Source organism: Ranitomeya imitator, chromosome 6 (assembly GCF_032444005.1).
Source record: "Ranitomeya imitator isolate aRanImi1 chromosome 6, aRanImi1.pri, whole genome shotgun sequence".
NCBI lineage: Eukaryota > Metazoa > Chordata > Amphibia > Anura > Dendrobatidae > Ranitomeya > Ranitomeya imitator.
In genome coordinates, this window is record NC_091287.1 from 71373769 (window position 1) to 71394437 (window position 20669).

At 43.6% G+C, this 20669-nt stretch overlaps 1 protein-coding gene across 4 annotated transcripts; it reads left to right on the plus strand.

Moving 5' to 3' along the window:
- Positions 1-1400: 1400 nt before the first annotated feature.
- XRCC2 (X-ray repair cross complementing 2) lies at positions 1401-19850 on the plus strand. 4 transcript variants are annotated; one of them, XR_011313966.1, is made up of 5 exons: positions 8193-8828; positions 10521-10641; positions 10765-10875; positions 11323-13331; positions 18957-19089. XR_011313966.1 is itself a non-coding variant. In XM_069729748.1 (3 exons), exons 1-3 carry the CDS (start codon positions 1479-1481, stop codon positions 19679-19681), a joined length of 846 nt encoding a protein of 281 aa, XP_069585849.1. In that variant the 5' UTR covers positions 1401-1478; the 3' UTR covers positions 19682-19850. The 4 variants fall into 4 exon arrangements, 1 of the variants encoding a protein (XP_069585849.1); XR_011313965.1 differs by having other exon boundaries at positions 8196-8828; positions 10765-13331; XM_069729748.1 differs by lacking the exons at positions 8193-8828; positions 10521-10641; positions 10765-10875; positions 11323-13331 and adding exons at positions 1401-1517; positions 5146-5227 and having other exon boundaries at positions 18957-19850.
- Positions 19851-20669: the final 819 nt, after the last annotated feature.

Below are 20669 nucleotides of genomic sequence, written 5' to 3' on the forward strand. Positions count from 1 at the left end.
ATAGCCATGTTACACACACAGCTCTGCTCCTTCTATAATATATAACCATGTTACACACACAGCTCTGCTCCTTCTATACTATATAGCCATGTTACACACACAGCTCTGCTCCTTGTATAATATATAGCCATGTTACACACACAGCTCTGCTCCTTCTATAACAGATAGCCATGTTACACACACAGCTCTGCTCCTTCTATAATATATAGCCATGTTACACACACAGCTCTGCTCCTTGTATAATATATAGCCATGTTACACACACAGCTCTGCTCCTTGTATAATATATAGCCATGTTACACACACAGCTCTGCTCTTTGTATACTATATAGTCATGTTACACACACAGCTCTGCTCCTTCTATAATATATAGCCATGTTACACACACAGCTCTGCTCTTTGTATAATATATAGTCATGTTACACACACAGCTCTGCTCCTTGTATAATATATAGCCATGTTACACACACAGCTCTGCTCCTTGTATAATATATAGTCATGTTACACACACAGCTCTGCTCCTTCTATAATATATAGCCATGTTACACACACAGCTCTGCTCCTTGTATAATATATAGTCATGTTACACACACAGCTCTGCTCCTTCTATAATATATAGCCATGTTACACACACAGCAATGCTCCTTCTATAATATTTTAGCCATGTTACACACACAGCTCTGCTCCTTCTATAATATATAGCCATGTTACACACACAGCTCTGCTCCTTGTATAATATATAGTCATGTTACACACACAGCTCTGCTCCTTGTATAATATATAGCCATGTTACACACACAGCTCTGCTCTTTGTATAATATATAGTCATGTTACACACACAGCTCTGCTCCTTGTATAATATATAGCCATGTTACACACACAGCTCTGCTCCTTCTATAATATATAGCCATGTTACACACACAGCTCTGCTCTTTGTATAATATATAGTCATGTTACACACACAGCTCTGCTCCTTGTATAATATATAGTCATGTTACACACACAGCTCTGCTCCTTGTATAATATATAGCCATGTTACACACACAGCTCTGCTCCTTCTATAATATATAGCCATGTTACACACACAGCTCTGCTCTTTGTATAATATATAGTCATGTTACACACACAGCTCTGCTCTTTGTATACTATATAGTCATGTTACACACACAGCTCTGCTCCTTCTATAATATATAGCCATGTTACACACACAGCTCTGCTCCTTCTATAATATATAGTCATGTTACACACACAGCTCTGCTCTTTGTATAATATATAGTCATGTTACACACACAGCTCTGCTGTTCCCTTCCTCCTGACACGTCTGTATTCCTCCTCCATTATTTAGCAGCTGACTGACAGATCACATGACCGCTGCAGCCTCTCCTTCTCACATGACTGATCACATGGTCATGACGTCACACCCGTATCCCGCGCTGTAGATCCTGCCGCTTCTCCCGGTTGCTGATCTCTGGGTGGCAATGAGCGATGACTTCCGGAAAGCAGAGTCCGGCACCCAGGTAACCTCCGCTCCGGAGCAGTGCGGCCCGTACAGGAGGAGGCCACACAGCTCAGCTCCAGGCAACTAAACCGTCCGTGTCCTCATGAGCAGCTGAACAAGTAGTTCCGTTGCTCGTTACACCGCTATGTTTTTCCAGCAGTCTAGGGAAGAAATTTACAGACGGGAATGAAGCGATCACTTTACTTTCTTTTTCGGCCACGTGACTGCAGGAGACGCCGCAGCTCGTCCGCACAGGCCAGCCTATGGCATGCGGTGTAATCAGGTGATCTCATCTCACCGTCCATCGGCGGGATCAGTGCTTGGACATGTAAACAGAGCACGTCACATGACCATAACATGTGACGTCATATGGACGAGCTGTGCCCTGCGCAGCTATCTCTCACTATACACGCATGTATGCCCTACACGGTTGTATCCCCATCCATCCATGTATGCCCTGCGCAGCTATCCCTCCCTGTATATACATGTATGCCCTGCACAGCTATCCCTCCCTGTATATACATATATGCCCTGCACAGCTATCCCTCCCTGTATATACATGTATGCCCTGCACAGCTATCCCTCCCTGGGTATACATGTATGCCCTGCACAGCTATCCCTCCCTGGGTATACATGTATGCCCTGCGCAGCTATCCCTCCCTGTATATACATGTATGCCCTCCCTATATACAGGGAGGGATAGCTGCGCAGGGCATACATGTATATACAGGGAGGGATAGCTGCACAGGGCATAAATGTATATACAGGGAGGGATAGCTGCGCAGGGCATACATGTATATACAGGGAGGGATAGCTGTGCAGGGCATACATGTATATACAGGGAGGGATAGCTGCGCAGGGCATACATGTATACACATGGAGGGATAGCTGCGCAGGGCATACATGTATACACAGGGAGGGATAGCTGCGCAGGGCATACATGTATGCCCTGCACAGCTATCCCTCCCTGTATATACATGTATGCCCTGCACAGCTATCCCTCCCTGTATATACATGTATGCCCTGCACAGCTATCCCTCCCTGTATATACATGTATGCCCTGCACAGTTATTCCCCCATCCCCATACATCCATGTATGCCCTGCACAGCTATCCCTCCCTATACACGCCTGTATGCCTTACAGGGTTATTCCCCATCCATCCATGTTTGCCCTGTGCAGCTATCCCTCCCCATATATACATGTATGCACTGTGCAGCTATCCCTCCCCACCCCCATATATACATGTATGCACTGTGCAGCTATCCCTCCCCATATATACATGTATGCACTGTGCAGCTATCCCTCCCCATATATACATGTATGCACTGTGCAGCTATCCCTCCCCATATATACATGTATGCACTGCGCAGCTATCCCTCCCCATACGTTCATGTATGCACTGCGCAGCTATCCCTCCCCATACGTTCATGTATGCATTGTGCAGCTATCCATCCCCACCCCATACATCCATGTTTGCCCTGCGCAGCTATCCCTCTCCATATATACATGTATGCACTGCGCAGCTATCCCGCCCCATACGTTCATGTATGCCCTGCGCAGCTGTCCCTCCCCATATAGACATGTATGCACTGCGCAGCTATCCCTCCCCAAATATACATGTATGCACTGCGCAGCTATCCCTCCCCATATATACATGTATGCACTGCGCAGCTATCCCTCCCCATATATACATGTATGCACTGTGCAGCTATCCCTCCCCACCCACATATGTACATGTATGCTCTGCGCAGCTATCCCTCCCCACCCCATACATCCATGTTTGCCCTGCGCAGCTATCCCTCTCCATATATACATGTATGCACTGCGCAGCTATCCCGCCCCATACGTTCATGTATGCCCTGCGCAGCTATCCCTCCCCATATAGACATGTATGCACTGCGCAGCTATCCCTCCCCATATATACATGTATGCACTGCGCAGCTATCCCTCCCCATATATACATGTATGCACTGCGCAGCTATCCCTCCCCATATATACATGTATGCACTGTGCAGCTATCCCTCCCCACCCACATATGTACATGTATGCTCTGCGCAGCTATCCCTCCCCACCCCATACATCCATGTTTGCCCTGCGCAGCTATCCCTCCCCATATATACATGTATGCACTGCGCAGCTATCCCTCCCCATATATACATGTATGCCCTGCGCAGCTATCCCTCCCCATATATACATGTATGCACTGCGCAGCTATCCCTCCCCATATATACATGTATGCCCTGCGCAGCTATCCCTCCCCATATATACATGTATGCCCTGCGCAGCTATCCCTCCCCATATATACATGTATGCACTGCGCAGCTATCCCTCCCCATATATACATGTATGCCCTGCGCAGCTATCCCTCCCCATATATACATGTATGCCCTGCGCAGCTATCCCTCCCCATATATACATGTATGCCCTGCGCAGCTATCCCTCCCCATATATACATGTATGCACTGCGCAGCTATCCCTCCCCATATATACATGTATGCCCTGCGCAGCTATCCCTCCCCATATATACATGTATGCACTGCGCAGCTATCCCTCCCAGTTTTATAAAAATTCAAATCGCCCCTCTTTTCCCTCAATAAAAATAAATTTACAAAAAATAATCGTTTTTGGTATCGCTGCATTCACAAAAGATCAATATAAAATTGGATAACTTAATCTATAAATATTATAGAGAGAAAAGCAAATCACAATGACAGAATTGTGGAGGGTTCGTCACCGCAACACCCCAAAAAATGCAATAAGAAACAAAATGTTATATCCCAAGATGGTGAGAAAAAATAACAATTCTCACCACACAAAATCCAAGCCTGCACACAGCTCCATTGACCTAAAAATGAATAAGTTACGGGCAGGGCTGTGGAGTCGATAAGCCAGATCTGACTCCACCAAAATGGGCTCTGACTCCCTGGCTACGGGTCTCCAAAAATGGCGACATAGGAAATTTTTTTACTAATTTTTGAGGGGTTTTTTCCACAATTTAACTAACAAAAAAAGCCCGTATAGGTTTGGTATCGCCATAATCTTGCTGACTGTAATCATACAATCAACACTGTAAAAATAAAACCTGAAAACTTCAGAATTGCATTTTTTTTGTTTTGTTTGGTTTCCCGTACATCAAATGGTGTCATTCAAAACTATACAACTCATTCCATTAAATAAAACTTAATACGGCCTTGTCAATGAAGAAATAGAAAAGTTATGGCCCTTGGAAGGAAAGGAGCAAAAAATGTAAGCGCAAATATAGAAAATCGCCCTGTGGGCAAGGGGTTAAAGAGGATCTGTTACCAGATTTCACTCCTACGTTCTTTAATAGATGTCTTGGACCTGATGAGACAGGTGTACTTACTCCTTCAAAATCCATTTCAGGATGCTTTTATGCACTCTGGAAAAAAGCGAAGATACTTGGCGCACACATAATTTGGCCAATTCATGTATGCCCGGCAGCCAACAACAAGGTGATCTTCTTATGCTGGGAACCTGCCTAATGTCATTCCCCCTCCTGATGTATTCATCACTTGATGCATTGAAATGTGGGTCGGGTTTTCTTCTGCTCTGAGCAATACAGTTCTGCAATGTTCAGTCTGGTATATGTGTTATTTCAGATGGTTTTTTTTGTAATGTTTTTAAGCTTCTTGCAAGACTGGAGGGACGCGCTTCTCTGAAGGATCTGGAGCCTTTGCTTTTTGCCAATGGAGATTGTCCTTTGCATGGTAAACTATTCACAATATGCATTTGCTATATTTCCGTATTTTATAGCGTAATATCCCTGGAGCAAATTTTTGTGCACTTTATTTGGTCTTCTTTATGCCATCATACAGGTACAGCTGACTGCTGTATTGTTGGTTAGACGGGCAGAGGACGGTCACACTGTCGCCTTCTGAAAAGCAGTCACCAGTGTTAAAACTAATGAACATCTGCGCTGCATTGTCAAAACAACCTTCTGTGCATATGTTCAGTCTTTCTGAGCTTTTTTTTTTAAGGCTATGATCCCACGATGAGGTTTTTGTGGAGTTTTGGTTGTTGCAGCATTTCTTCACCTATGAGGCTATGTGGCCTCTATGAGCTTTGGTGTGTCAAAAACGCAGCGACTTACAGTCCCAGCAGAGTGGATGGGATTTATAGAAATCTGATTCCCACTGAGCGTCTTTTTAACACTGTGTATACTGACCTACGCTGCGTGTTTCACATCCACAGCACGTCACTTTCTCTTGCAGTGACTCTGCGTTTTCTATGCAGATTTTCCCCAAAGACTTACCTTATACGCGGAAAATCCGCAGCAAAAAAATGCACAAATGTGTTTTTGGTGCGTTTCACCCACTGAAACGCATGGAATCCTCACCTAAAAATACACAATTTTGTCAAAGTAAAAAACCAAGAAATATCAAAAATAAAGCAACTTTATTTAAAGCATTACACGGAAAAAACCCAGTGTCAAAAACAAGACAAAAAGAAATGAGGAAAAAAAATCGCAAGTACCGTAACCAAATATGTATACTCGTTTGTGTTTTGTTTTTTTTAAATAAAAATATTTATTTGAGTACAATATTTTTATTTTATTTTGATTTTTATTTCTTTTTACTTTTTCCAATTTTTTTTAACCCCTTAGTGACCGAGCCAAATTTTTGAAATCTGACCAGTGTCACTTTATGTGGTAATAACTCTGCAACGCTTCAACAAATCCCAGTGATTTTTAGATTGTTTTTTCGTGACACATTATACTTTATGATAATGGTAAATTTTGTTCAACATTTTTTGTGTTTATTTATAAAAAAATATCAAAAATTTGAGAAAAATGTTAAAAAATTAGCAATTTTCTAAATTTGAATGATTATCCCTTTAATCCAGATAGTCATACAACAGCAAACCATTAATAAATAACATTTCCCACATGTCTGCTTTACATCAGCACCATTTGTAAAATGTTATTTTATTTTGTTAGCTTTTTAGGAGGTTTAAAAATGTAGCAGCAATTTTTCATTTTTTCAAAGAAATTTACAAAATTTATTTTTTTAGGGACTTATCCATGTTTGAAGTGACTTTAGGGGTCCCATATATTGGGAAACCCACAAACGTGATACCATTTTAAAAACCGCACCCCTAAACATATTGAAAACTGCTGTCAGGTAGTTTATTAACCCTTCAGGTGCTTTACAGGAATTAATGCAAAGTGGTATGACAGAAATGAAAATGTGTATTTTTACCACCTAAATGTTGCTAATTTCTAAACAGATTACTACAGCCGTCAGACTCTAAGGCCACTATTTGGTCATGAATTGCCATGGCAAACATCAGGACAACAAAATCATGATCTGAGGGCACCAATTGTGACAAAGAGGAAGCCCCCACACACTGTTAACCATTTATAATGATGTAGTCACCATTGACAGCAGCATCTAAGGGGTTAAACAGATTTAGATGGTGCAAATACTGATCGTGGCTGGTACAGCAAGTTGTCAGCTATAGTGTACAGCCGACAGATGCTGGATTGTCATCTGTATGGGGAGGCAATTCTCTTATGTCTCAGGTCAGTTAAAAGACGTATTGGCGGTCATTAAGGGGTTAAACCTTTTTTTTTTTTTTTTTTTTTTTTTTTTTTACCTACCGTATATACTTGAGTATAAGCCGACCCGAGTATAAGCCGACCCCCCTAATTTTGCCACAAACTGGGAAAACTTAATGACTCGAGTATAAGCCTAGGGTGGAAAATGCAGCAGCTACTGGTAAATGTCAAAAATAAAAATAGATATCAATAAAAGTAAAATTAATTGAGACATCAGTAGGTTAAGTGTTTTTGAATATCCATATTGAATCAGGAGCCCCATATAATGCTCCATACAGTTTATGATGGCCCCATAAGATGCTCCATATTAAAATATGCCCCATATAATGCTGCACAAATGTTGATTATGACCCAATATGATGCTCCATACAGACATTTGCCCCATATAATGCTGCACAACTGCTGATTATGGCCCCATATGATGCTCCATAGATATTTGCCCCATATAATGCTGTACATGGCCCCATACAGATATTTGCCCCATATAATGCTGCACATGGCCCCATACTGATATTTGCCCCATATAACGCTGCACATGGCCCCATAAGATGCCCCATACAGATGTTTGCCTTATATAATGCTGCACATGGCCCCAGACAGATATTTGCCCCTGTGATGCAGTGACCCCTGTAGCAGCTAGGGGGCACTGTGTGTGCTCCTCGGGATATGCATGGAGGCGTATCTGTTGTTATAATGGTGGTGAAATAGTGACTGGCAGAATTGTAAGGGTATGTGTCCACGTTCAGGATTTGGTCAGGATTTTATGTCAGTATTTGTAGCCAAAACCAGGAGTGGGTAATAAATGCAGAAGTGGTGCACATGTTTCTATTATACTTTTCCTCTAATTGTTCCACTCCTGGTTTTGGCTTACAAATACTGACATAAAATCCTGACCAAATCCTGATGCAATCCTGAACGTGGACACATACCCTAAGTGGCCGATATGTGTCGCAGAGGGAGTCTGCATGTAACATTGATCTTCAGGCCTTCCAGTTTAATACTGACAGACATAACAGACTGTAGTAAAGAACAATTTTTCCCTTTCGCCACGACAGCGCCCCACTGGAGAGAGGGATCCGCCCCGCAGGAACAGGAAACCTACCGAGAAATAAAAGGGGGCGGTCCGCCTCTCCTCCTCAGTTTAGGTTTCCTGTTCCTGCGGGAACAATCCAGGAACGACAGGACGACTTCAACATACCTGGGCTAGCATGCCGCCTGTGCGGTGTCCGTGAGAACGGCAGGGGCTGCAGCTCAGAAGCAGCGTCGGGGGAGTTCCGTTAGACGGCTCCCTCCTCAGCTGGTGGATGGAGCAGACGGCCGGGTCCGGGGAGGGCCGCCCGGCGTCTTCTCCGGCGTGCGGTGCGGCAAGGAGCCGGGTAAGAGAACCTCCATTGCGGTCCGGCGCTGAATCCCGGACCGCGCATGCGCCGACCGCCGCAATACTGGCTACCCCGGAACTGAAGGAGTCACTTCCGGGGCGCCTAGGCCGCATCTGGGGCGGGGGAGCCAGCGGCAACCCGCGCATGCGCATTGCGCAGCGGGGAGGAAAAAGGGCGCACTATTTAAAAACGCCCAGAAACAATAATGCGGCGATGCAGAGATGTCATCCCCAGGTGCCATGGACCCCACAGCTGGAGATCCAGTGCCCCCCACCAAAGATCACACCAAAGGATCCTCGGAGTCCGCTCGTAAGAGTGACGGTTCCAGAACAGGATCTCGGCCTTCTGATCCGGTACTATTCGCTTCACTGGGTGAGTGTTTAAACTCTGCCTATTAAGCTGACGCTGTCTCCCTATTTCTCTCTCTTTTCTCTCTCTCTCGCTACTTATTACGCCCAGTCTAAAAAACGACAAAAGTCCAAGCATAAGGAATGTGCCTTGTGTAGCCAGCCCCTTCCGGACTCATACCCCAAAAAACTGTGCAAAGACTGTTTTAAGGAAACAACTCGGGGAGCGACAGTGTCCGTTACGGACTTACGGGCCATTATTAGAGAGGAGCTTAAAAATATGACCCAGGAAAAACCACGTAAAGCTAAGTCCAAAACACCAACACTTATGTCAGACTCCGAAAGTGACCAGACGGTACTGTCAGAAGCCTCCCTATCATCATCATCATCTTCCTCAGAAATCGAGGGGCGTTCATGTTTCCCCTTAGACAGTGTGGACAACTTGGTAAAATCAATCCGCAATACCATGGGGTGTGAGGAGGTAAAGGGTGTGCAAACCACGCAGGAAATTATGTTTGCGGGTTTGGCAGAGAGAAAGAGGAGATGTTTTCCGGTTATACCAGCGGTGAAAGCATTAATTAAAAGAGAGTGGGAGAAGCAGGATCAAAGAAGCTTTTTGCCCTCCGCGTCTAAACGTAAATATCCGTTTAGTGATGAGGAGCTCCTTACATGGACCAAAGTGCCTAAAGTCGATGCAGCCGTAGCTTCTACCTCCAAGCAATCCACTCTGCCTGTGGAGGATGCGGGACTTCTGGTCGATCCATTAGATCGCAAAGCTGAATCATCCCTTAAACGATCTTGGGAGGCGGCTACTGGGATTTTTAAACCTGCAGTAGCCAGCACCTGCGCTGCCCGGTCAGTGATCATTTGGATTGATCAGTTGGACCAGCAGATCGAAAATAAAGTTTCGAGAGAGAAACTTCGAGCGGCCATCCCCTTAATACGTGGAGCAGCAGCTTTTATGGCGGACGCATATGCCGACTCTCTTCGGTTAGCAGCGAGATCCGCAGGTCTTGTGAATAATGCAAGACGCGCACTTTGGATGAAAAGCTGGAAAGGGGACGCGCAGTCTAAATCCAAAATATGCGCAATCCCATGCGAGGGTGAGTACCTCTTTGGCAAGACCTTAGATGAGATACTCAAAAAGGCAAAGGACAGGAAGAAAGCTTTCCCTGATTCCTCTATTCCCTTTTACAGGAGAGCCTTTAAGAGGAGACCGTTTGGTAAAAGGAGGCAAACGGATAGGTCTACAACATGGACTACTAAAGAGGACAGGCAAAGAGGTACCATGTTTAGAAGACCCAACCCCCCAAAAGACAATAAATTCTGAGGATATACCAGTAGGGGGCAGACTGAAATTTTTCGCCACCCAATGGGAAAAAGTAACATCTAGCTCATCATATATTATAACATCCCTCAGCTCGCCCGCACAACAGCAGGCTCTAGAGCTAGAAATTCAAACCCTATTATCAAAGCGGGTTTTAGTCCAAGTCCCCGAGGGACAGGAAGGCAGAGGATTCTACTCTCCCTTATTCCTAATTTCTAAACCCGACGGTTCTTTCAGGACCATCATAAACCTTAAAAAGCTCAATTCATTTGTCAAAAACCATACATTTAAGATGGAATCCATTAGATCCACTATAAAACTCCTCTTTCCAAACTGTATGATGGAGGGCATTGATTTGAAAGATGCTTATTATCTCCCTATCCATGACAGATACCAAAAGTACCTCAGAGTAGCAGTGACAATCAACGGCGAGATTCATCATTTCCAATATACAGCCATGCGCTTCGGCCTTTCAACAGCACCGAGGATCTTTACCAAGATAATGCTAGAGGTGATGGCCTACCTTCGCCAAAAAGAAACCTTAATTGTTCCCTATCTGGATGACTTTTTGGTCATTGGAAATTCAGTTACTCAATGTGCTGATCGTTTGGCTCATGCAATTTCCTCTCTACAGGATTTAGGCTGGATAATCAATACCAACAAATCCAGACTCACTCCGCTATCCTGCCAGGTGTTCTTGGGGTTCCATCTAGACTCCGTATCTCAAAAGTGTCTCCTGCCTCAGGTAAAAATACTACTGATCAAACACAAAGTCCTAGCGGCGATAAACAATCCACGTATATCCCTAAGACAAGCTATGTCCTTACTAGGATCTCTTATCTCTTGTATACCTGCGGTAAAATGGGCTCAACATCATACCTGTACACTGCAACACCAGATTTTACAAGAAGATAGACGGTTATCTGGTCACCTAAATGTGAAAATAACCTTATCTCAGGAAGTTTTAACTTCCTTAACGTGGTGGCTGAATTCAGACCATTTAATGAGTGGTGTTCCATGGATAATAACGCCATCTCATACCATAACCACGGACGCCAGTCCTCATGGATGGGGCGCTCATATGGGGAATGATTTTTGCCAAGGGCTTTGGAACATGGAGGAAAGCTGCTATTCCTCTAATGTTAAAGAATTAAATGCAGTAAAGTACGCCTTATGCCATTTTCTTACACAGCTACGAGGGAAAGACGTCAGAATCCTTTCCGACAACACCACCACAGTGGCGTATCTAAACAGGCAAGGAGGCACGCGATCAGAGACTCTGATGTCTTCTGCTACAGAAATCCTGAATCTAGCAGAAAGTCACCTAACATCCCTTACTGCACTGCACATAAGAGGGGAAAACAACCAGCAGGCAGACTTCTTAAGTCGACACACCTTGAAACAAGGAGAGTGGTGCCTAAACCAGCAGATTTTTCGAGATATAGTATCCCTATGGGGTCAACCTCAAGTAGATCTCTTCGCCACAAGGAGAAACAAAAAAGTCCAGAAATTTGCCTCCCTATGTCTAGCGGATCATCCGGACATTCTAGACGCTCTCCAAGCCCCTTGGCAGTTCAGTCTAGCATATGCTTTTCCGCCGATCATACTGCTGCCCCAAGTCATTCGTAAAATCAGAACCGAAGGAGCGAGGGTGATACTAATAGCTCCATTCTGGCCCAAGAGACCATGGTTCTCGTGGCTGCAAACCATGTCGGTCTCAGATCCTTGGGTCCTCCCCTCAACACCCAATCTTCTCTTCCAGGGTCCGTTTTTCCACCCTCAAGTGGACAGTCTACATCTCACGGCCTGGAATTTGAGAGGCAGATGCTAAAATCAAGGGGGTTCTCGGAGGGATTGATAAACACGCTCCTCCAGAGTAGAAAACCTTCCACTACAAAAATTTACACAAAAATATGGAAGAAATTCCTACAATTCCATACATCTTCAAACACGTCAGAAATTCCGATACAGTCTATCCTGGAATTTCTTCAAAAAGGGAGAGAACTAGGTTTAACTGCAAACACCTTAAAAGTTCATGTTTCAGCACTAGGAGCTCTCTATGGCCATAACATTGCGGGGAATAGATGGGTATCCCGATTTATTACAGCCTGTGTACGGATAAATCCAGTTAATATACCTAGAGTTCCTCCCTGGGATCTAAACTTAGTTTTACAAGCCCTAACAGACTCTCCATTTGAACCAATAGATTCAATACCAATCAAGATCCTATCACTAAAAACGGCCCTCTTGGTAGCACTGACTTCAGCCAGGAGAATCAGTGACATCCAAGCACTCTCTATAGATCCACCTTTCCTGTTAACCTTTCAGGATAAGTTGGTCCTTAAACCAGACCCTTCCTACCTTCCCAAAGTAGCTAAGACATTCCATAGGTCTCAGGAAATAATCTTGCCCACTTTCTTCAGTAATCCTTCCACTCCTGAAGAACAAAAGTACTACACTCTAGATGTTAAAAGAGTAGTGTTAAAGTACATTGAAAGAACCTGTAGCTGGCGACCGTGTAGGGCTCTGTTTATTTCCTTCCAGGGTCACAAGAAGGGTCATGGAATAACAAAAAGCACGTTATCCCGGTGGATCAGAGAGTCTATCAGACTGGCCTATTCCGCGAGTAAAGAAAACCCTCCGGCAGGCATAACAGCGCACTCTACCAGAGCTATGGCATCCTCCTGGGCAGAAAGGGGAGAGGTCCCAATTGAGACTATATGTAAGGCGGCAACTTGGTCAAATCCCTCTACATTCTATAATCACTATAGGCTTGACCTATCGTCAACTTCTGACCTAGACTTTGGCAGGACTGTCCTCAGCACGGTGGTCCCCCCCTAGGTGATGGTCTCTGTAAGATCTCCAGTGGGGTGCTGTCGTGGCGAAAGGGAAAAAGCCGGATTACTCACCGGTAATACTCTTTTAGTGAGTCCACGACAGCACCCTCTTATATCCCTCCCTATATTAATATAGTACTTACTATTGAGTAAAATTCTTTTAATCATATATGAGCAAATAAGTTTGAAAATGAAATAAATTATATTTGCCTAATACTGGCGGTCCTCCGGGTACTCTGAAATCAAAACTGAGGAGGAGAGGCGGACCGCCCCCTTTTATTTCTCGGTAGGTTTCCTGTTCCTGCGGGGCGGATCCCTCTCTCCAGTGGGGTGCTGTCGTGGACTCACTAAAAGAGTATTACCGGTGAGTAATCCGGCTTTTTATGTATTGTATAGGAGATTTTAGGATGGCATATTCAAGCCCCAAACTTGGACATACAAAAAAATAATTTACAAATGTGGAAAGCAAAAAAAAAACAAAAACAAAAACTGTTGTTTTTCTGTTAATTCTGCTTCCACAAGAAGCATTAAAAATGGATCTGAACTGAAAGCTGTCCTGCAAAATATGAGTCTTCATACATCTCCATGTATGGAAAAGTAAAAAGGTTTGGGGCCTCTTCTTAATGCATTAACAAAAAAAGCCAGAACATTAAAAAAAGACGCTTTTATTGTACAAGTAAAAAAAAAAAAAAAACAATTAAATTCTATAAATTGTTGTAGTTGCTGGGACCCGCATGCTTCTCAAAAATGGAATAATACTGCCATGTTTAATAAATAAGAACAACTTATACTCCCCTCCTGAACTGGTCTCCAGGAGCTCATGTTGCATTATGTCATGTAAGCACTGCAGCCAATCGATAATTAGCTGCCGCTCATCAATATTTCGTTAGAGCAGACATCATCTCTGACAGAATAGTAAAGGCTGCAGCCGGTCACCAACTGCTGATTGGCTGCAGTGCGCACGCAACATAATGTCACCTGAGCCCCGGGAAAACCAGCTCTTACATCATTGGAATGGCGTAGAAGGGAACTATAAGCTCTTCTTATTTTACTTAGTGGAATTGACCTCTCAGAGGGAATCGGCAACATTTTGCACCCCAGCAAGGTCCTGGAATACCTCTACAGTGGCTTGCGAAAGTATTCAACCCCCTTGGCTTTTTACCTATTTTGTTACATCACAACCTGTGTTTTAAATATTGCTGTAATCCCGTTTGTGTGTGATGTATCAGCATTTAATAGTCTAAGTTGGTGACGTGAGAAAAATATAGGTATAAATTAAATTTATGGGATCAAATAACTAAAAATTTGCATATGTATTCACTTCTTTTGCTTAAAAATTTCTGGTGCAAGCAATTACTGTCATAAATCACATGGTTAGTGAAAGATTTCTCACAGGTGGATTTCCTCAGTGTCACATAATCTGTCAGTATATACACTTTACCTTTTCTGAAAGGCCACAGAGGCGGCACCACTACCTAAACAGCACAATAAAGACCAAGGAGATCTCGAAAGATGTTTTGGACAAAGCTGTTCAGAAGTACAAGTCAGAGTTGGGTTATAAAAGAAAAATATTCCAATCTCTGATGATCCCTTGGAGCACCATCAAATCCATTATCGTCAAATGGAAAGAACATGGTACCACAACAAACCTGCCAAGAGAGGGCCGCCCACCAAAGTCTCAACCCGGGAAAGGAGGGAATTAATCAAAGAGGCAGCACAGAGACTGAAGGTAACCCTGAAGGAGCTGCAGAGTTCCCAAGCAGAGACTGGAGTATCTGTCGATAACACCACAATAAGCTGTACACTCCATAGAGGTGGACTTTATGGAAAAGTGGGCAAAAGAAAGCCTTTACTTATACACAAATATTATAAGTCTCGTTTTGAGTTTGCCAAAAGACTTGTGGGAGATTCCCTGTCATGATTCCAATGGCAGGAAATCACAAAAGGACAAGCACCAACGAGCTCTAGGGTGATGGAACCTGAGCTGACCGCGACCCTAAACCTGAACACACAAATAACAATAGCCGGGGAACGTGCCTACGTTGATCCTAGACGTCTCGCACCAGCCGAAGATCTAACTTCCCCTATTAGAAGAAACACAGACCTCTCTTGCCTCCAGAGAAATACCCCACAGAAATAGCAGCCCCCCACATATAATGACGGTGAAATGAGAGGAAGGCACATACACAGTATGAAATCAGATTCAGCAAAATGAGGCCCGCTAAAACTAGATAGCAGAGGATACAAAAGTAAACTGCGCGGTCAGCAAAAAACCCTTCAAAAAAACCATCCTGTAATTACTTGAACTCATGTTCCAACTCATGGAACATGAGGAGCAATTACAGCCCGCTAGAGCAACCAGCAGCAAAGAAACAATTATATGCAAGCTGGACCAGACAAAAATAAATCAAAACGTGGAACAAGAAAATCAAAAACTTAGCTTGTCCTGAAGATTACTGAAGCCAGAAGCTGAGGTAACAAAACCCTCTGATAACCTTGATAGCCGGCGGGGAAATGACAAGAAAGCCCGGTTAAATAGGAAACTCCCAAATCCTAATAGAACAGGTGGACACCAGAGACAGCAGAACACAAATCACCCAGTACCATCAGTAACCACCAGAGGGAGCCCAAAAACAGAACTCAAAACAATTCCCCAAATGTATGGAGGAAGGTTCTGTAGTTAGATGAGACCAAAATTTTACTTTTTGGCCACCAAGGTAAACGTAATGTCTGGCACTAAATCAACACAGCTCCTCACCCCAAAATCACCATCCCCACAGTTAAACATGGTGGTGGCAGCATCATGCTGTGGGGATGCCTTTTGGCAACAGGGACAGGAAAAAATGGTCAAAATTGAGGAAAATGGATGGTGCAAAATAGAGGGATATTCACTGACAAACAGGGTTTGCTCAAGATTTGACACATGAACGGAGGTTCACTTTCCAACAAGACGATGACAGAAAGCATATTGCTAAAGCAACACTCGATTGGATCAAGGGGAAGTATATTCATGTTTTGGAGTTTCATAGTCAAAGCATAGCCTTTAATACAATTGAGAATCTGTGGTCAGACTTGACATTTTTGTTCACCAAAAGAAGCCCTCTAACTTGAAGGAGTTGGAGCAGTTTTGCCTTGATGAATGTGCAAACATCTCAGTTGCAAGATGTGGAACGCTCATAGAGACTTATCCAAAGCGAATTGCAGCTATAGTTGCCACAAAAGGAGGCTCTACAAAGTATGCCAAGGGCCTCAATACTTTTGGAAGACACTACATGGCCAGTCTGTTTCTCTGTTACTGTGAAATCAGCATTTTAATTGAGATGCAAATGAGGCTGAAGACCTCTGGATCTGAAGTCATTGATTCTCCTGCTCTAGTTCCTGCCCAATGTTGCCTCCTGCTTAATTTGACTGCTCCTTTGCCTGAGGTCACACAACATAGAAGCCATTAGTCAAGTAGCAGGAGAAGGTGACACTCGGCCCTCAGAGCTGGGGTGACAGAGGCTTCAGCTCTACCATAGCCATTTTCATATCAACTCAAACGATGATTTCTCTTTAGGACTGTCCTTGTAAAGGTATTGCTGGACTTGTCTTTAAAGGGAACCTGTCACCCCCAAAATAGAAGATGAGCTAAGCCCACCGGCATCAGGGGCTTATCTACAGCATTCTGGAATGCTCTAGATAAGCCCCCGATGTATCCTGAAAGAGGAGAAAAAGAGGTTAGATTATACTCACCCAGGGGCGGTCCGATCCGATGGGTGTCGCGGTCCGGGGCCTCCCATCTTCTTGGCGCCGGGAAAGGTCAGAAAGGCCCGGCGCCTGCGCACTGCAGTACTTTGCCCTCAACAGGGCAGACAAATTACACCTGTGCAGGAGCCTCAGCGTGAATACTAGAGGACGACGTCCTCATAAGAAGATGGGAGGCCCTGGACCGCAACGCCCATTGGACCGGACCACAGCGGGACCACCCCTGGGTGAGTATAATCTAACCTCTTTTTCTCATCTTTCAGGATACATCGGGGGCTTATCTACAGCTTTACAGAATGCTGTAGATAAGCCCCTGATGCCGGTGAGCTTAGCTAATCTTTGATTTTTGGGGGTGACAGGTTCCCTTTAAAAGATTTTTAAACATATATAGTTTGGAGGGTGAAATCCTGCTGACAGTCCCTTTAAAGAAGTGGTTGTCAAAATAGCATCCAACCCTTTTACGCTACCTCAAGGATGAGCAGCTTTGGTTTATACCATTGTTGACTGCCTACTAGAGCCAAACTGCTTACACAATCTTCTCATTTCCATTGTAAAAGCAACAGGAAAAAAAAGAGCCACTTGAAGAAGTAGTAATTAGTATGCTTACTGCCTGGGCGCAATAAGTTATTTTGACATTGTGCATATGAATATTTAAACAGTAAACCTACTACACAAACTACTACTACTTCCTTTTGTTTAAAGGCATTCTCCAAAAATTCGATAAAATAAAGTCCCTGATAATTCAGACATATAGCTCCCGAGACATATCTCTCAACTGCTCACCATATGAAACATAGGTGTACGAAAGTCCGTCCTGGTGGAAGTGGATTTGTAGACAAAATAAGAAAAAATTCTTTGAGCTCCTTAAGATAAAATATCTGTTCCTTTATTCAAAAAGACATTAAATTTCCATATAGAAATCCGGGATAACAAATGACAGATAAGCAGACAGAGGGACGCGTTTCAGTCACTATGATGATCTTTGTGTGAAAGCTCTGACAAAGATCACCGTAGTGGTCGAAGCGCGCCGCTCTGAAGAATTTTTTATTTTGTAAAAAAAAAAAAAATAACACGTCAAATGGGGGTCCGTCTTACAATCCTGAATTCAGCTTACCCGGGGGGAGATCGGCAGCACTGGTGGAGCAGAGTCACAAGGGTTTTTTGGTGGATCGACAATATGATCGAGACTGGTGCGCAGGTTCGGCGGTGTAAGGGACTACTGCAACATTTTGGGAAAGCCCGGAGCCCCCGCACATCCATTGCTGCAATGGGGTGATCTTCGGGAAATCCCATCCCAGTGCTGCAGTTTTGACGGTGCACGGTGTTGCAAGGGCTACAGCGACATTTTGTGAAAGCCTGAAGCCCCCAGCACTTCTATTGCCTCGATGCTGTGGCCTTCGGGAAAATGACCGCCAGAGGCGGCGCATGCACAGATTGAGATCTCGGCGCCAAGATCTCAGTCTGTGCATGAGCCTCCTCTGGTGGCCATTTTCCCAGGGGGCAATAGCATCGAGGCAATAGACATGCGTGGCCTCCGAGTTTTCACAAAATGTCGCCGGAGCCCCCCCGCATCACTGAGCACCGCTGATCGATCTGCACCAGGCTGCGATGGAAGCGAGATCATTGCCCTTTCAGACCACCGAAAGAATTGCCCGACTCCTGCTGCCAAAAAATACGGTACCTCCGTGGTAGCAGTGCACAAAAACTGGTTGCACCTAACTGGAAAGCAAACATTCAGGAGAATGACGCTAGAGATAACCTACTATAGTAACTGTCGTCTCCTATCTCAGTAATGTAAAAATATGTATTCACCGAATAAACATTTTACCCACGAATTGAGAATTTTGGGGATAAATTATCAGTTCTGGCAGAGAAAGAAGCAGATTTCTCTGACAAGATATATTAAAAAGTTGCTTATTTTCATGTGTAATAATGATTTGTGAAATAAAAATTAAAATGATGGTTACTCTTTAAAATACATGCATCATATATCTGCACAAACAACAATATTTTAATTCTGAATCTATAACTTTCCCCCCCTCTGGATTATGGCCGATTTAGACAAATAATCTTCAGATCTTTTGAGAACAATATATTTTTAAAAAAAAACTCATTTGTTGTTTTTTCTCTTATTTGTGCTTATTATGTGAAGTTCAGTGAGTCAGATTAGTAATAATGGTGGTTTTATTTGTGTTTTCAGAAGAAAAGATGTGAATAAACTTTTCCTCTGGTTCTTCACATACAGGTGATATCATTGAATTCCATGGTCCAGAAGGCTCTGGAAAAACAGAAATGTTTTGTCATCTAATCGCCCGATGTATCTTGCCAGTTTCTGAGGGTGGTTTACAAGTCGAGGTGGTCTATGTAGACACAGACTATCACTTTGACATGCTTCGTCTGGTCACTATACTCGAACACCGATTGTCCCAAAGTGAAGAAGAGATGGTGAAGCAATGTCTGAGCAGATTCTTCTTGGTCTACTGCAGTAGTAGTGTACAGCTGCTCCTCACACTTTATTCCCTCGAGAACATGTTTTGCAGCCGCCCTTCTCTGTGTCTGTTAATCATAGATAGTCTGTCATCTTTCTACTGGATCGACCGCAATAATGGAGGAGAAAGCATTTCTAGACAAGAGTCTAATATCAGGAAATGCATAGAGCTTCTTGATAAATTGATAAAGGAGTACAAGCTGGTTCTTTTTGCTTCCACACAAACTATAATGCAGAAGATGTACAATGAAACCAGTGAAGCATCTCATTCTGAGAAGCAAACGTCTTCTGCTGTAGGCTTCAAACCCTATCTGTGCAAACTATGGCAGCATGTCACTACCAACCGAGTATTTTTCTCAAAAGAGAAAAAACATGAAAGCAATATCACAATGTTTTCTGTTACATCCTGCCACCTGAAGAGCAAAAATGTCATCAGGCGCTCATTTGTGGTAACTGAAGCTGGAGCTAAGTTCATCCCATGATCCGGAGAATGTTCTTTGTTTAATGGAAGCTCTCTGTATGGCTCCAAAAGAAAAATATTCACAGTATCTGTGAGGGTTTAGTTTTTTCTTTATTTTATCTACAATGTAGTCAAACAAGCTTTGATAATGATAGTTATTTTATCTGACACAATAAAGTTCTGTTTTTTTTTATTTTATTGCCTAGACTTCTCTTTACTAAGCTAAATTAAATAATACCTATCACCTCTAGTGATGAGCGAATATACTTGTTACTCGAGATTTCCCAAGCATGCTCGGGTGTCCTCCAAGTATTTTTTTAGTGCTCAGAGACTTAGTTTTCTTTGCCGCAGCTGAATGATTTACAGCCATTAGCCAGCATAAGTACATGTGGGGATTCCCTAGCAACCAGGCAACCCCCACATGTACTTAGCCTGCCTAATAGCTGTAAATCATTCAGCTGCGGCGATGAAAACTAAATCTCCGAGCACTAAAAATACGCCTCCCTGTGACTGCCATTTTTATACAAATGTTAGCCCCAGCGTAAATCATTTTCTAAATATAAGGGATTATTCCAACCTATAAACACCCCAGCAGAAGTTGGGCCCGAACATCTGAGTTGTAGGATCCCAACATGTTTAGCGGCCTGCCACAACCTTCTATGGCCAACTTTATTCTCAGTATGTGGGATCTCCTGTGTTACAACAATATATTGTGCTTTTAACTGCAGGAGCCTTTTCTGCATCATTAAAACAGCAAGTGATAACTGAGGTAATAATGTCGCCAAGCAGAAACTGAGGTAATAATGTCACCATTTGCTAGCTGCTGTGATAATGTCACAAAATGGTAACTGAGGTAATAATGTCGCCAAGCAGTAACTGCAATGATAATGTTGGCAAGTGGTAACTGCTGTGATAATGTCGCTAAGCGGTAACTTAGGTAGTAATGTCATGAAGCGGTAACATGGTCACCAAACGTTAACTGAGGTAATAGCCACCAAGCGGTAACTACA

What these genes read in the sequence shown, in the direction of transcription:
- XRCC2 (XM_069729748.1), top strand. Translation starts at nt 1,479, where the DNA reads ATGAGCGATGACTTCCGGAAAGCAGAGTCCGGCACCCAG. An exon ending in AAGCAGAGTCCGGCACCCAG is followed by an intron (nt 1,518 to 5,145) that starts GTAACCTCCGCT and finishes AATGTTTTTAAG; the next exon opens with CTTCTTGCAAGACTGGAGGG. An exon ending in TGGAGATTGTCCTTTGCATG is followed by an intron (nt 5,228 to 18,956) that starts GTAAACTATTCA and finishes CTTCACATACAG; the next exon opens with GTGATATCATTGAATTCCAT.